This window comes from Carassius gibelio, chromosome B3 (assembly GCF_023724105.1).
Source record: "Carassius gibelio isolate Cgi1373 ecotype wild population from Czech Republic chromosome B3, carGib1.2-hapl.c, whole genome shotgun sequence".
In the NCBI taxonomy this organism is placed as follows: Eukaryota; Metazoa; Chordata; class Actinopteri; order Cypriniformes; family Cyprinidae; genus Carassius; species Carassius gibelio.
This window is the reverse complement of record NC_068398.1, coordinates 50,034,951-50,053,251: the sequence shown is the minus strand read 5'-3', so window position 1 is coordinate 50,053,251 and position 18,301 is coordinate 50,034,951. Positions and strand designations below refer to the sequence as shown.

The window sequence follows — 18,301 nt, the reverse complement described above, 5'->3', positions numbered from 1 at the left end:
TGTGTTGAAAATATGCTGTGTAATTTTCTCATGGGAAAGTTATGTTGTGATTTTTGAGTAAAACTTTTTCCACTCTGTTGGCAGGTGAAGAGCTTCTCTCCAGTGTGAACTTTCATGTGGGCTTCAGACCTTCCTTGTAGATCGAAAAGACCCAGTATTTCGGTACCAAGTTGGTACTAAAAAAATTCTAATGTTAATGTACCAGGTTTTCTTAAGTACTGGTGGTATCGAGTTTCCTCCTCATTGTTACCAAGTGGGCTACTTTAACACTGTTGCCGCGGGTTGAAAAATGACCCCAATAATGTGATATTTCTGAAAGAACAGGCCATGAGTTCATGGACGGCCTCCATGGCCGTGACAGGACAGGCAGAGAAAACACAGAAGGGTACAACTGACAGCTCTGGAGGTTCTACAGCAGTATCATAAGAAAACAGGGAGAGTTCAATAATGGGCGCCACCACTGTGCAAGAAGCTGAAGCTGGCATCGCTACCTCAGAAGGTACAAGCAGCTTGAGCTGCCATCTCTGGAGAAACTGCAGCGGGCGCAATCTCCTCTGAGGACAAGACAGCGTGAGCCATTACCTTGGGAGTTTCTGCAGCATTACCTGCCACCTCTGGAAACATCGTAGTAGGTGCTGCTGTCTCACGAGTCTCAGTGGTGTAGCCCAGACACTCCATAAAGCAATTCCCATTGTGGGAAGCACTACAGACCGGAGAATTAGTTCAGGAACAGGAGGGCTAGAGTAAGTGGGTTTTCGGGATACCAGCTGCACGTGCCGCCATAAGCAGTGGATCATTGATAATGGATGCCAGTCTGGGAGACTGAAGAACTGACTTCGAAGATCTAGGTGCAGCTAACAGGAAGTGACCTGACCATGAACAAACAGCTGAGACGTGACGAGACTCTGGATGAACATCTAGTAATATCTTACAATGAGTGAACAATGTATTTTTACATTCAGTAATATTTCTAAACTTTATCATTCATGTTTGTTCATTGTGCATTCAATAATTTTAGCAGATCGAACTTGATTTACGTATTAGTACATTTTGAAATGAACCATAAGAAGAATAAATGCCATCTTACTATTATTTACTTATAGGTCATGGTATCTAACAGAAGAAATGTAAAGTGTTTTTAATACTTCACATTCCATCTATTTGATATACACTTAATATATGTTATCATATGTAAATCATTTGTTTTTGCATTTAGCTTTGGTACCAAAATTGGTACAGAGAACCGAGGATTTTCAGTGGTATTTTTTACTAAATACTGAAATCTTGGTACAGTGGCAACACTACAGAGTTCATGTATAAAGTTTTTCTCTAGTGTGAATTGTCATATGTTTGTTAAGGTTTCCTTTTCGGTTAAAACTTCTTCCACACTGATGGCACACGTAACACTTTTCTTCAGTGTGAGTTCTCATGTGTCTACTAAGGAATCCTTTATGAATGATCCTTCCACACAGTTGGCAGTTCTCTCTAGTGTGAACTTTCATGTGGTCTTTAAGGTTTACTTTTCTATTGAATAGAAGTCCGCAATGTTTGCAGATGCAAGGCTTCTCTCCAGTGTGAACTCTCATATGCCTGTAAAAGTTTACATATTGATCGAAACCCTTTCCACACAGTTTGCAAGTGTAAGCCTTGTCTAGTGTGTGTACTCTCATGTGTCTGTTAAGGTTTCCTTTATGTGTGAAACTGACTCCACACTGTTGGCAGGTGAAGGGCTTCTCTCCAGTGTGAATACTCATGTGTCTGTTAAGGTCTTCTTTTCTATTGAAACTCTTTCCACACTGTTTGCAGGTGTAAGGCTTCTCTCCAGAGTGAATTTGTATGTGCCTGTTAAGGTTTACTTTTTGAGTAAATCTTTTTCCACACTGTTGGCACGTGAAAGACTTCTTTCTAGTATGAATTCTCCTGTGGACTTCAAGACGTTTAAGGTTTCCGTGTTCATTGAAACTCTTTTCAGAGTGAACATAACTCGTAGTTCCTGTTTTATGAGCCGCTTTCTGTGAGAAAGTCTCTTTAATCTGTGGCTTACTGAACAATTCTTCTTCGGTTTTAAAATCATGATGAGTCTCATATTGTTCTTTCTCTTCCTTTACATTTGGTACTATGCGCTCCTCTTTCAGCGGCATGAGGTCTATGGTGAAAAAAGACAAAGGAAAGTTAGCCCAGTTTAATATCACAAATAAACCAACATTAACAAAGGAAGTTCTTCAGTCATGGGGATTGCGAGAGGATAATGTTAAAATGTTATTTCATCCCAACTCTGTTCACATGGAAGAAGGTTCTCCTGGGTTACAAAAAAATGAGGTTAGCACATGCGATGGTTAAAAGGTGAGCGTGCATGTAAAAAGGGGGTGTTGTTGTAGAGGAGCAGTGTTGCAAATGTGAGAGATGAGGCAATGAAAGGAATGAAGTGCATTTATTATCTATTATAGTAGCAGTGGATATGAAGCCTATTCTTATTTTGATGGAAAAACATTGAATAGTTGGGCTATTTGTGCTGTTTGCCAGTAGGGCTGGGTATTGTTTAAAATCTTTCGATCCGGTGCCAATTTCGATACCGGTTCCTATCGATACTTTTTTCGATACCATATGTTTTAAAATCTATTTCAACATCAACACAAATACATTAAACACAAAACTTTTATTTTTCACCTTAATTAAAACAAATTCTGGTAACACTTTACACTCAGGATAACATTATTAATACAACTGGTTGTGCTTTTTTGATAGGGGTGCGCCATTCAAGGGCAGACTGGGACCAAAAAGTGGCCCTGGACTTTCTGGCCCAGAGCAGCCCACCACATCATAACGCAAACGCCCCTGTTTTGATGTAATTTATTAATTTAATATTTAAGTAAATAGTTTGGGGATTTTAACCAATAGGGCAATTCTAGTGAGCAATATGCTCATCAAGACACAAACATTCTCCTAGAACTCACACTTTGATAAACTCAAACGATAGCATTATGTGCTTTTCAGATGAACTTGAAGTCTTTATTCATTTGAGATGTTCAATAATAGATCATCTTTGGCTCGGTAATACAAGTTCATGATCTGATTAGTGAACCGATGATTCTTTTGAGTAAATCTTTTAAAATAATCATTTATTTTGTTTAACAAAACCAGTGTTTCACAAACTGGATAGATCTGAGGTGCAGGGCTCGCAAAATCGCTAGCCTGATGTCCCGGGGCTATTGTGTTTTCAAAAAACAAACAAACAAACAAAAAAAACGGCCTCTTGGCTTTTCTAAGTGAAATCTGGCACCGAAAGATAAAAAAAATGTCGATACTCATAGTATCGAAGTTTTTCGTTCGATACAATAAAGGCATGGAAGTTCAGCCCAGCCCTATTTGCCACAAGAAAACCAAACATGAAAACCTGCAGATGCCAATATTGAGGAATGTAACATCACATTGTTTACAAAGGCCTCCATGAAATATTTGGTTCAGAGATGGGAATTAGGTTTATTCCACAAGAGACAGAGACACTAAAAAAGATCAAACTGAAGAGGAAGTTCTAACAGTGACATAAAATATGACTCAAGATGAGAAACGCAAAGTCCTTCTGAAGCTCTGTGAAAAGTTTGATCACACGTTGGCAGCAAATAGTATATGACTGTGAAATATGCCAAAAGTACAGGAGGACAAAGCCAAAGCCTGCTGTGGGGTTGCCCATGATTTCACAATACAAGACATTGGCAGTTGATCTCATGAGTTAGAACCAGTTGTATGGTAACTTTACATCATCAACCACTTCACACGTTTCAGCCATGTTGAATGTTCATGGCTACAGTCCATAACAATTAGTGTTCGGACAGAACCATAACCTTCATTCTGTATTAGTTGATCAATTGCCTGCTCTAGAAGGTACCACTGTGAGTGCTAAAGTAGGAGAACACATTTCTGCTTTAGATGCTTCTAGAAAAGCATTTACAGAAGCAGAGTCTTCTGAGTGAATAAGAAGGGCACTATGTAGGCAGCTTAGACCCACAGATGACATGTATGTGGTGGATGACAAGATATATTACAAAAGGGCAGACTGTCCTGAGTTGAAGGGACCAGGGTTGTTATTGATCAAGATGGAGCTGTTGTATTTGTAAGACATGGAGGGACTCTTGTTAGAGTATATCAAAGCAGACCGTTGCGGTCTTTCAGTCGTACAATGCATGGCAATGATAACAGAATCTATGACAGAAAAAAAAAACATGTACAGACAAATCTAAATTAAACCCTGCAGTTCATGAAGGTACATTGATGTGTAAAGACACCAAACAATCGGTCTGTGCAAGAAACTGAACATTACTTATATAATTTATTTCAAACATGATGCCTGTTGCTGTGAAGCGCGTTCACAAGAGTTCTAACAGCTCGGACATTGCCAGAATCAGAGATAATAATAAATAAATAAAAGACTATATACAGGTGCTTCTCAATCAATTAGAATGTCAAGGACAAGTTCATTAATTGCAGTAATTCGACTCAAATTGTGAAACTCATGAAATAAATAAATTCAATGCACACAGACTGAAGTAGTTGATTTTGGCTCACATTTAACATAAACCCACCAATTCACTATCTTAACTAATTAGAATACTTCATAAAACCAATAAAAAAATTGTGAATTGTTGGCCTTCTGGAAAGTATGTTAATTTACTGTGCATGTACTCAATACTTGGTCGGGGCTCCTTTTTGCTTTAATTACTGCCTCAATTCGGCGTAGCATAGAGGTGATCAGTTTGTGGCACTGCTGAGGTGGGTCTGGAAGCCCAGGTTTCTTCGACAGTGGCCTTCAGCTCATCTGCATTTTTTGTGGTTTCTTGTTTCTTATTTTCCTCTTGACAATAGCCCATAGATTATCTCTGGGGTTCAGGTCTGGAGAGTTTGCTGGCCAGTCAAGCACACAAACACCATGGTCATTTAACCAAATTTTGGTGCTTTTGGCAGTGTGGGCAGGTGCCAAATCCTGTTGGAAAATGAAATCAGCATCTTTAGAAAGCTGGTCAGCAGAAGAAAGCATGAAGTGCTCCAAAATTTCTTGGCAAACGAGTGCAGTGACAGAAAACACAATGGACAAACACCAGCAGATGACATTGAACCCCAAATCATCACAGACTAGAAACTTAACACTGGACTTCAAGCAACTTGGGCTATGACCTTCTCCACCCTTCCTCCAGAGTCTAGGACCTTGGTTTCCAAATGAAATACAAAACTTACTCTCATCTGAAAAAAAAAAAAAACTTTGGACCAATGGCAACAGTCCATTTATTCTTCTCCTTAATCCAGGTAAGACGCCCCAGACATTGTCTTTGGTTCAGGAGTGGCATAACAAGAGGAATACGACAACTGCATCCAAATTCCTTGACATGTCAGTGTGTGGTGGCTCTTGATGCCTTGACCCCAGCCTCAGTCCATTCCTTGTGAAGTTCTCTAAAATTCTTGAATCTAGTTTGCATGACAATCCTGATTATGATGCAGTTCTTCCGGTTGGTTGAGCAACTTTTTCGTTCCACTCAACATGATTGGATCCAGCACTCTGTGAACAGCTAGCTTATTGTGAGACCATTTTGAAGGCTCAACGAATTTGTTGAGATGTTGTGAATTGGTGAGTTTTTGTTAAATGTGAGCCAAAATCATCACAATTAAAAGAACCAAAGACTTCGACTACTTGAGTCCGTGTGCATTGAATTTATTTAATGCCCGAGTTTTACAATTTGAGTTGAATTGCTGCAGTTAATTTACTGCAACTTTTTTCTCGACATTCTAACTTAGAGAAACACCTGTAAATATGGTAATCTCAAAGAAACTCTGAATGGTATCGTGCCCAAAGCGTGACGCGTAGCCAGAAGTTTCTGAAGAGCTATATACTCTTGAGCTGCAGAAAGATTGGTCAGCCTGTGCTTCTGACTCTCTTATGCTCTTATTAGCTGTAATTTGTCAAAATCAGTGGCAAGTCCATTCTACGGACATCAATGCTGCTTTCTTTCAGGGCCTGCAGTTGTCCAGATAAATCTACGCCCAGGCCCCCTCCTGAAGCAGGACATGAAAATGCTATAGAAAATAAAAACATGTGTTTATGGCCTTACAGATGCATCATTGTATTGGTACAACAAAGTGTAAGAAATCATGCTGAGTTCAGGTGGTTAAATGTCTAAAGTAGATCCAGCAGTATTATATTTCAATACTGAAACTTCAATATGCTTCCTCAGATTCGTTAACACAAACACTTCGAGCACAAGTTTGAGCTTCTGTTATATTTAACGTGTGTAAGATGGTAGAAAACAAACATATAACAAGTACTTCTCAAATTTAAATTAAATTTCTTTAGGAATGTAATCAAGTACTTCAGTCAAAAACACAAATCTCCCAAAAGTAATAAATACAGTAATTCAGTTAGATTTCTCAAGTATTTTACATACCTGGACATGCTTCAAAAACATCATGGTTTCCTGTACAGTTTGACATTTTATTAAGAATGAAAACCAACCTGTTTGTTCCTCAGTATCTTCTTGTTTGACTCTCAATGTTTCGTCAATCTTCACGTCTTCAATCTCCTCTTTAATAAACGCCATCTTTATAACAGTGTGTGGATCTCAGGAGTTTTCCTGTGATTGGACAGTCTGTCATGTTTAAGATGATAATAAATCTGACTCAGAGTGATAATTAATGGCATTAAATGACAGTCTGAGCGGTTTTAACTGAATTAAACTTGCACTGACTGATCTTAAAATCATATATATATATATTTTTATTTTTTTTGTTAAAGTACCTGAAAAAGTAATAATTTAACTATTACCTAATCCTGGTTTAAACTAAGCCCCGTCTATGAAACCAGACCATAATTATATAAAAATCACTAAAAACTGATTACATATAAAAATTAATACAAGAACACAAATTACTTACATTTATAGTTAAGCCCTATTTGGACTGAATTTCTTTTTATTTCACAGATGCTAGATAACAATAATAAAAATAACAATAATAAAATCAAAAGCCAGATCAGGTAAACTGCTAAGGCTGGCTATGGTAGCAGCGTCAGGTAAGATTACTCCGCACTCAATTACATAATGTTTTAATTACAGATGTACTTTTATGAAATTAAACATTGGTTTACTACACATAAAATAAAATTAAATATATTTTAAACTAATATTTTTTTTCTTAGACACTTTTATAAAAACTACTTATATGATCCTGGTTTAACCAAAGTATTTGAAAACTGGCCATAATTAGATAAAAACTTTAAAAACTGGTACAACAAATTAATACAAGAACACAAATTACAGACATATTTAGACAGACACTTATATTGTTAATCATTTATATTGTAATACTTTGTTGATCACATTTAATCGATTGCACTCCCCTAAAAACGTGTCCTGTGGATTTGTAAAAGTTATCATTATTAAACGCGTTTGTGTTTTGTCCAGCATGTGTCGCTGAATCGAGCGATTCAAAACAGAGAATCGTTTTGTGAATCAAATGATTCAATTGACTCGGATCGTGTTCATGATAAACTGATTCTCGATTCTGTTCGTCGTGTGTGAACGCGCTTTACTCGCTCAAAACAACGTGCACAGACGCTAGATAACGCGTTGTAATGTTACAGTCAATATTAATGAGTAAACCTTATATCGCTTGTAAAAACAACAACTATAAACAGGCTCAACGGTTTGCATTGATGTGAACATTATAAATGTTTAAAAACACACACCTTTCTTCAGCCGAATCACAACAGATGCAGGAGCACGATGCTGCATTATGACGTCACAACGCCGTGCCAAAATAAAAGTCATGTTAACACAATAAACATCTCAAGCAGTTTATTCAAGATTTATTCAGTATCTAGTTATTCAAATACATTTTGGATAGAACCATTGCTAACCTTTTAATAAATTATTAGTGTAACAATTTAGAACCATTTATTTTCCCCAAAACAACAAATTATCCATGGTCTTACAAAAAAAAAGTTTCTATATTTAAACCATGATAACCACAAATTAAATATTTGTAGTAAAATTGTAGTTATGCAACTGTTAATCAATACCCCAAATAAATACATAAAATAATACTAAATATAAAACACTTTTTTACTCCTCTTTTAATATAATTAAAGCATGGTTTATTTTTTATATGGGAAGACAAGTTATTATTTTTGTTGGATGTATTTTCTAGTGCCATAGCCAAAATCTTGTAGGCCTCATTATTTGCATTGTTATACAATGAACTATGTTTGTCATTGAAAATTAACTTTTATTAGGGCCACGGAGATTACTCAAACTCAAATACAAGCAAATATTCAACAGTCAATAGACATGTTGGAATGTTATTAATTGTAAAAATGTATTGTGCAATGGTAAATTAGTTTGTAATTGCAGTTGTCTTAAAACAACATTAGCATGATCAATACCTGCAGATTTAATCAATACATCAACCTCGTAGGTTTTTTAATGTATAAATTTCTCAGTGATCTTTTCTCCAGTCCAGCATGAAGAGAAAAGGTTTGAAATGACTTTATTTAAAAAGTAAATCAGAGGTGTTTCAGTGGAACAGCATCAAATTATCTGACACAGTGTTACACAAACATGAATATAATTTGGTGCACATATGTTGTCGGCAATAAACTTTGCATACCGACATGGTTAACAACTGTTAATTCACAATTATCATTTTAGATCAACAAACTGTACTGTATAAGATTTCTATTCAAATTTAAATAATAAATCTTTATGATCTTTAGCTAAATGAAAGTGTAAATCTAGGCTACCTGCTAATGTTTTCAAAGCAATATACAAAACTGTGACATTTCATTCACTGACGATCAGTAGCGCTAAACCTGGAAGCACATACACTTATTTACCGGCAACCCGCCAAAATAAAAGCTTGTTAATTTTAAGTTTGAAATGAAAATTTGAAATAATTCAAATTAAAAATAATAATTAAGGTTCAAATAAAAATAATTAAAATATTAGCATTTTATTTTTAAGTTTACTATAAAATAATTTTATTTGTATTTAATACGCCCCTTTTTATAATTTTTTTTTATTATGACACTTTATTATTATTATCAATATTATTAATTTATTTTTAATAAGTTATATTTGATAGGTCACACCATAGCTGCATCCGAAATCGCGTACTATGTGAGTAGGTACTACATTTAAATTAGAACGTACTTCACGACCGTTAAAAAAGTACGTTCTATATAGTATGAATACGGGTAGTATGAATGGATTCCGAACGTACTACATGCGCCATATTAGTGATGGGAAGTTCGATTCTTTTCCGCGAACTGGTTCTTTCGGACGGTTCGATTCAATTAACCGGTTGAAAAAAACGGTTCAGTGGTTCTTTTTACGCTCGATGTAATGGCGTCACGTCTATCAAACATTCAAATATATAAAGCAAATATATAAAGCCAGTATTCATAACTTTAGTCAGTTAAAAACCTCATAATCATGAAAAGTGTACATTTGAGTTTTGCAACAACACCCAAATACAGTAACAGCAATAATGTGCATATGAGGATTTAAGTCTTGAAGATATAAAGTAAATAAATTAGGTTTCATCAGCGCAGAAACCATGATCCACTTACTATACATAATCCATTGCGATGTATTTGTTATTAAATTAACTTACGTTTCGCCAGATTGCCTTTCATCCAAGCCCTCGGATTACCCGCGCTCATAACATTAGCACAGAATCAGAATCAATCACCAAAAGAATCACTTTGGTTCAGACATGCTGTGTGTCAGTTGGCTTCACGCTGAATCGCGCATGCGCAGTATCATCAGTTCATCGGTTCTCAATTCGGACGCGTCCGACAGAAACGATTCTCAGTTGAGTGTACTGATGATCCGAAAACCGATGCAACCGGTTCTTGACTCGAGAACGAGAACTGCTCCAGCAGTGGGCGTGTTCGTTCATTATCTGGCTCGTTCCGGTGTTTATCTTCAGTTCATCTTCACAGCAGTTCAGTCAGTGTACTGTTTGAGTAAATGAATTACTCCAGGATATTGGTTTATTCTGACTCAGAGGTGGTGTCAGTCACGTTAAAAAAGTTAACAGCTTAAGTAATTTGTGGATTAATGCTTATTGGAGACGTGAACCGTTTCAAACGATTCAGTTCGATTTGGTGAACTGGTTCAACCGGTTCACTAAGAAGAACCGGTTAAATTGAACGATTCGTTCACGAATCGGCCATCACTACGCCATATTGGAAATGTCACATGACATATGCTGTCAACAGAGCTTGTCATAATAGCGAAAATGTAAAGAGCCCATTCCACTGACTGCACCAACTGCGAGCGATGTTTTTAGTTCTGCTTTCTGCCTTCATCTGCGTTTTTACGTCGTTCGAGCTCACAATACAGAGGAGGCGTCGGTCAGCTACTCACAGATCACGCCTTCGTCGAGAACTTTTACAGAATTTCTAAAATAATGTAAGTATCATCATTTATTTAGCTAATAAATTTTACCTCAGAAAAACAAACAAACCTGTGAACGATGACATGTTGATTTTTGGCAAGGAAAAAGTAATTTATTTGCTTGTGCTATTACCATCCATGAATAAACAGTAATGAATAAATAGAGATAACGTTACATATGTAACTTATGTGTGTATCTCTATTGATTCATTCATTGATGGAAATAGCACACACAGTGTGCCTGTATACATGTATGTATGTATGGAATGGAATGGAAATTATTTTATTTGAAACAGGGACAATGCACAAATAAACATTAAACTTGTTAAACAAGAGAATATGTCTTGGGCCAGGTTATAGCAACAATTGCTAATTTCCACCTGTAGTCCCTGGGCAGGTATGACAAATTAAAAAAGAAAAAATAATAATAATAATAACAATTTTACATTTCACATAATTATGGATAAAATGATGTCCATTGAGATCACAGACAAACAAGTTTGTAAATAACAGAACCAGGGAGGCCATCAAACCATTTACTCTCGATCTCCTCTCTCTCCAACAAACACACTTAAACAGTTCAGTAGCATCTTAAGCACACACCCACACCCACATACCCCCCCCCCCCCCCACAAACACACACACACACACACACACACACAGGTATACTATCTCAAAGATGAGTGCAAACTTGCTTACTTAGCAACCAACTCTTTGTCAGGCATGAGAAAGTGTGAGAATCTGTGCACAAGATATGTTCCGTGGGAAGAGTATTCCACTGCCTCATGGCCACACATGAGAAGGAGGAGCTCCCAAATTGTGTTTTAAATTGTGGGATGCTACAGTCCCCCCTTGTGACACTTCTAGTTTTTCGCACTGTTTTTTCGGAGCAGAGTGTCACAAACTTTTTCAGAGGGGGAGCAGTAGCACTATATATGATTTTATGTAGCAAAGTCAAGTTTTGAGTGTTTTATTAGATTATCAAAGCTAAGTATATCATATCTGATGAGTATTTGACAGTGATGATAATAACATGTTTTTTTTTATCATGGATCTTGAGACAGTTTTTATACAAAGATTCTAAAGGTTGTATGACTGTTTTACATGCCTGAGACCAGGATGTAATGCAGTACAAAAAGTGGGGGATGATCATTGCATTTAAATAAGTACTGGATGCTTCAGTGGTGAGGGAGTTTCTTATATATCTAAAATTTACTAAATAAAATTTCAATTTGTTACACAAGTTCTTAACATGACCTTTAAAACTAAGTGTGGAATCTAGAGATACCCCCAAATATTTAAATTTATCTACATGTTTTATAAGTTGCCCGTTAACTAAAATTTCCGGATAAGTTTTAAGTATGAACTGGTTTGTAAAAAACATAGTTACAGTTTTTTCCACATTTAATGTAAGACATGAGTCATGTAACCAGTGGCTAACCTTGCTCATGACACTTGATAATTTTTTGGCTATGTCTGTTGCACTTCTCCCATGGGTATATAATACTGTATCATCAGCGTACATAACAATATTTATGCCCTTGCAGACTGAAGGCAGGTCATTAATATATAAGCAAAACAACAGTGGCCCTAGAATTGACCCCTGTGGTACTCCCATAGTAGAGAAAAGAGACGTAGACAATGTGCCATTTATTTGCACACATTGCTTTCGATTTATCAAGTATGATTTTATCCAATTTTGGACATTAGTGGAAATGTCGTATTTGGCCAATTTGTGTATCAGTACCTCATGGTTAACTGTATCAAAGGCTTTGCGTAAATCTTAAGAAGACAGCTCCCACCACTCCTCCTTGATCTAAGCTAGTTTTAATCTCCTCAAGGAAGTAGTAGCAACATGCAGTTTCAGTGGAATGTTTTTTTCTGAAACCAAACTGCATAGGATGGAAAAAGGACTTAGAGTCTAGATGTGCTATAAGTTGTTCTGCCACAACCTTTTCGATTACCTTTGATGCAGCTGGGAGAATACTGATGGGTCGATAATTAGAGACCACTTGAGTATCCCCAGATTTATGAACAGGGGTGACAATGGCAGGCTTAAATACACTGGGAAAAATATTTTCGTTAAATGACTTATTTAGAATCATCACTAGAGGTATCATAATAGATGTCTTGTGTTGTTTTAGAAAAGCTGTATCACAACCATATATATCTTTAGCTTTACTATTAGATAGAAGTGAGATTACATTTTCAACTTTCTCTGTGTTTCCCTTCTAAGTAATTTGTCAATGCTCTTCCATAACTTTTTAGAGTTTCCTTTTGCTTCACTAATAACATTGAGGAAAAAATTTGCTCTAGCCTTTCTAAGTTGTTGTGTGACTTTATTCCGTAAACTTTTAAAAATTAGATGATCAGTATTTAATTTTGATTTTAAAAACTTTTTCAGAGAAGCATCCCGTTTTTTCATTAACTCCCAGAGATTTATGTTAAACCATGGTAGATTATATTTTTTATTTGTTTTCTTGCCCCTTTTCCTGGTGTACTTTAATATAATGCCTTTAATGGTCGACATTAAATCAGCACAGGCTGGCTCACAGGGCAAACTACCAATGGTGTCATGCCAGTTTATTTGCTTTATTTCATTTTCAATGAGGGCCATGTCCTTTGAAGCAATAAAAGGCATGGATTTCCCATTTATTGAGTTCTGATTTTTACGTGTTTTATGTGAAACGTGTTTTTGATAATTTTCTAGAGACCAGAGTAAGATTATGATCTGATAACCCAGTGATGAGGTTATAAATCTTTCTAATTCTGTCTGGTTTATTTGTGAAAATTAAGTCTAAAAGCGTTTGGGAAGACTTTGTTATTCTTGTGGGCTTATGTATCATCTGTGTCATCTGAAAAGTTTTGGCAATATCTTTAAGCTTTTTCCTAAGTGTTTTATCTTGCCAGTTTAAGTTAAAATCACCCAAAAGAATAACTTCCATCTTCCCATATTGTTTAAGTATAACATTTAGGCAATCATAAAATTCATTTGTGGCAGTTGGAGGACGGTAGACTGCAAAGACAGCAAAATACATTTCGGGGGATAGCGTAAGTTTTACCCCCACGCATTCCAAATTGTTTTCCGGAAAGACTATTTGCTGACTTTGAATGCTGTCTTTTACATAGATCAAGACTCCGCCCCCTTTCCCTTTCCTTCTGTCCCGTCTATAAACATTATACCCTGGAATGTTAAAAACAGATAAAGGGGTTGTTGGGGTTAACCAAGTCTCTGTAAGGCATAAGTAATGGATGTTTGAGTAGATGTTCAAGTTGTTCGGTTTTTGAGATAATACTACGTACATTCAGATGTCCACCAAAAATGCCTTATGGCTTCGTTTTTGCGTCCCACAACACACTCGCATGATTTACAGTCTGAAACAATTTCATCTGCTGCTGTCTCATTTGTCATCAGTAAAATATGGAGTGCCACAAGGATCCGTCCTAGGTCCCCTTCTATTTTCAATATACATGTTGCCCCTTGGTAATATTACTAGAAAATACGGAATTAGCTTCCACTGTTATGCTGATGATACTCCGCTATATATCTCAACGAGACCAGATGAAACTTCCCAATTATCTAAGCTAACAGAGTGTGTTAAAAATGTAAAAGATTGGATGACAAATAATTTTCTCCAATGAAATTCGGATAAGACAGAGATACTAATTATTGGACCAAAAAACACTACACAGAATCTTGTAGATTACAATCTGCAACTAGACGGATGTACTGTTACTTCCTCTACAGTCAGCAATCTGGGTGTTATATTAGACAGCAATTTGTCTTTTGAAAATCGTATTCCCAATGTTACAAAAACTGCATTCTTCCATCTTAGAAACATTGCCAAGCTACGAAACATGTTATCTGTTTCTGATGCAGAAAAGCTAGTTCATGCATTCATGACCTCTAGAGTGGACTATTGTAATGCACTTCTAGGTGGTTGTCCTGCTTCGTCAATAAACAAGCTACAGGTAGTCCAAAATGCAGCAGCTAGAGTCCTTACCAGGTCAAGAAAATATGATCATATTACCCCAATTTTACAGTCTCTGCACTGGCTACCTATTAAGTTCCGTATCAGTTACAAATTATCATTACTTACCTATAAGGCCCTAAATGGTTTAGCTCCTGCGTACCTAACTAGCCTTCTACCACGTTACAACCCATCACGCACCCTAAGGTCACAAAACGCTGGACTTTTGGTCGTTCCTAGGATAGCGAAGTCCTCTAAAGGAGGTAGAGCTTTCTCACATTTGGCTCCCAAACTCTGGAATAGCCTTCCTGATAATGTTCGGGGTTCAGACACACTCTCTCTGTTTAAATCTAGATTAAAAACACATCTCTTTCGCCAAGCATTCGAATAATGTATCTTTTAAATTGTGAGTGTAGTTGCATCTGATCAAAGGTGCTTTTTTATTCATTAGCTTGGGTTAAACTAATTTTACTTTGTTGGATCAGCAGCTATGCTAATGATGTCTGTGTTTTGTTTCTATGTTTCGCCACGGGATTCACATCCCGTGGTAACTAGGATTTACACAAGCTCCAGTCTGTATCCAGAACACCTGAGAAGAGATGATGCTGACCCTCAGAGGACCTCAGATGATGCTAACCCTGAATCAACAAACAGAACTAACAATTATTGCTAAATGTGTGACTGAATCATATAACTTAATTAATAATATTGATAGTTCATCGTCTTGCTGACTACGTCTTGTATTATTATTATTATTATTATTTTTTTTTCTAAAATCCTGTCAAATGTGCACAAACTACTAGCTACTACTAAATATTGTAGAAACATAATTTTCTGTAAAGTTGCTTTGTAACGATTTGTTTTGTAAAAAGCGCTATACAAATAAACTTGAATTGAATTGAATATTTTGAAGATGGAGCTGACCTCCGTCCCAAACTCTGACTTTCACAACACTTCATCCAGTCCTTGATTGCTGCAGTGAAACCTGAATGGCTGGGAAAAGGATGTTGAGGTGCTGGTGTTCCTTTACTGGCTGGCCCATGGAGCATCATACCTGGTAGTGTCACTTGCCTTTGACATCCCGAAGTCTACTGTGCACGACATTGTGCACAGAATGAGCAAGGCAGTCATCAGGATTTTGAGTCAGCTCATCTCTTTCCCCAGTGCGGATGACCTGGAGGCGGTGGGAGCAGGTTTTGCCCAGCTGGCAGCGTCTCCAGCTTTCAGAGTAGTAGCTGGTGATATAGATGGCTGTCACATCCGCATCAAACCACCAGCAAGTGATGTGCAGTGCTACTTTAATCGAAAGCTCTTTAATTCTGAACAGCTGCAGGCCATCACTGACCACCAGGGGAAGTTCCTTGACATTTTTGTGGGGTATCCTGGGTCTGTGCAATATGCCAGGGTGCTGAAGAACAGCCCGGTGTACACTGGCCGCCTGTTTCCACCTGCAGGAAAATGCATCGTTGGAGATGGTGGGTATCCTTGCCTGAGTGCGCCCATCTGCCTCATGACGCCATACAGAGAGCCTGTACAGAACGCTGGAACAGGAAGCATTCTCGTGCACGGACATCGTGGAGAGGGCCTTCGGGATGCTGAAACTTTTTTTCAAGGCACTGGAAGTCAGCCCTGCTTTTGTGCCAGAGGTCATTGCATGCTGCAAGGTGCTCCATAACCTCTGTCTTAGTAATGGGGACATAGTTGATCCAGAAGTTGCGGAGGATGACGATGGCCACCTGAACCCTGCAACACAGAAGCCAGCGCAGGAGAGCACGTGCGGGACAATTTAGCTGCAGCGGTGTCTGCACCTGGCAACTGTGTGCCTGCTCTTCATGAGCACGATTACCTGTAGGACACTTAACACAGGTTAAAATCAGTTCTTGTTCTTAGATTGACAGTGTTCCAGCTTGTCTATGTTAGTTATGTTAGTTATTATGTAAATAGTTAGGTGTGTGTGTGTGGCCAGTAGTAGTTAGTTAGAGAGGTGCATGGCTATCTGTGTGCATCCCTCTGTCTTACAGCTCACTGCCGCTGGACAAAGCCTCTCCATCACCGAGACTCCTGTCGATCCTCCTCGCGGCTGCACATGGTAACTGGGGATAAAGCAGACCCAGAATAATCGACAGGGGATCTCGGTGCTCCCTAGAGGTGACACCCACCAACCACTGGCACACTGCCTTAGGCTGTGTGTGAATTTGTATACCACCAAATCTTTGTCATTCTTACTACATATCACATACTTGAGCTTAATTACAATTTATTTACTTCAAATCCAAATCCAAAATTTCCCAAGGTGTTAAGTCCTCATCTTGTACACATGCTTTAAAAGGAACATACATTGAGTTATTTTAAAGCGATGCCCTACAAATGAAATTGCTAGTATCAAAGCTCTGTTATACTACTTTATGCCAAAATTATGTGATTTTGTTTTAAGCTGTGTATTCTGTATCAATTTAAAAGTTAAATACACAAAAATAAAACAAATACATTTTACCGGTGTCTGGAGTGTGTGGGCATTTCTCTACAGTGCGGCACTTGTTTCAAAAACATCTGGAATCTGCTACAAAATACACAAACAAAACACTTAACAAATATTAATTACTCAAAGCCACATTTTAAGCACTTTACAACTGACAATCTAGCTACTGCAAATCCCTGGGAATTAAGTGTTTTGTAATAAAACCAGCATGACACAGTGAACTTACTAACAAATAAATGAAAGTGTGTATCATTTGATTCCTTTATTTTTTTGCAATTATTTCTAACAGCTGAAGAAATCTTTCCTCTCTCTCTTTTGTCTCCCTTTCTCTCTCTCTCACTTCTCTGTCTCTTCTTTCTTCTCTTTCTCTGGCCTCATGCTCTCGTCGCTCTCTTTCTTTTCTTTCCTCCTCCTCCATCTCTCTCCATCGCCTCTCCTCCGTTTCAATGGCATCTCTTTCTCTTTCAGCTTCCCTCTCCTCCATCTCTCGGATCAGCTCCTCAAAATCTTTCCTTTTCCTCCCTACTCTTTCACGTTCGGACCTCACTGAGGATGGAGAGGTAACAGCAACATCTGGGCCAGATGAGGCAATAAGGGTGGGTGGTGTGATGGAGGGTCTGCCTCCTATTGCCTCATCCATGGCAGAATACCATTTCCAGGATGCTGCTGTAACAATTTTAACATCTACTACTAACTTACCATTGAATCTACACTAGAATAAATTAACATATTACATTTGTCTTGTATAACGTTACTTACTGAAAACCTTTAATTGCAGCATTTCTCTTTCCAGTTAAGAGGGCTTCATTAGCCACTCTCCACTGTATTAGAGCACGTTAACTGATGAACCATGGTAAATCTATTAATGTTAATAAAAGCTGAGGTAACTTGTTAACAGTTGTTAACAGCAGCTTGCTATGTATCCAACAAATATTGCATAATATCAACACTGGTAAAGGAGAAATAAAAACGTTTTAGTTTACTGTAGTTTTGTAACCATCTCATTAAACTGCTAAACAATGAATGTCTTTGTTTAAAGAAAACAGTGTTAGCTAGCTGATTTACATTTGCTCAGACTATTCCGTAATAATAATCATTAAACTATATTTTTTCTGAATTGGCTGGAAAAGGACACCCTCAATTTAATTTTTTTTTAACTTTTAACAAGGCAATCATTTACTTATATGATTTTAAACAAATACAATTTAACCACAAAGAAACAAAAAATGCTTTATAAAGTACTTACACTTGAAGAGAGCCGCGTCTCCGCTTTCCGCCATTTTCAAATATAACGACGAAAACTCCTCCCCTGTGGCATCATGGCATAGTAAAGTGTCCATCGTATGCGCACTTCAGAATCTCGCCGGAAGTAATAGGTCATCCGGGTACTTTTCGCCTACCATTTTTTG

The 18,301-nt window shown here is 37.4% G+C and overlaps 1 protein-coding gene across 1 annotated transcript in view; it reads right to left on the bottom strand.

The window, feature by feature from the left end:
* The window catches only part of LOC127952444 (gastrula zinc finger protein XlCGF8.2DB-like), a 229,698-nt gene extending 221,909 nt beyond the window's left edge, over positions 1-7,789 (bottom strand). The window contains exons 1-2 of the mRNA XM_052550902.1: positions 7,730-7,789; positions 6,500-6,617 (exon numbers count right to left, since the gene is read on the bottom strand). Of these exons, the coding sequence (XP_052406862.1) occupies positions 6,500-6,584 (85 nt within the window). The 5' untranslated portion in view covers positions 6,585-6,617; positions 7,730-7,789. The remainder of the gene's footprint in view (positions 1-6,499; positions 6,618-7,729) is intronic.
* Positions 7,790-18,301: the final 10,512 nt, after the last annotated feature.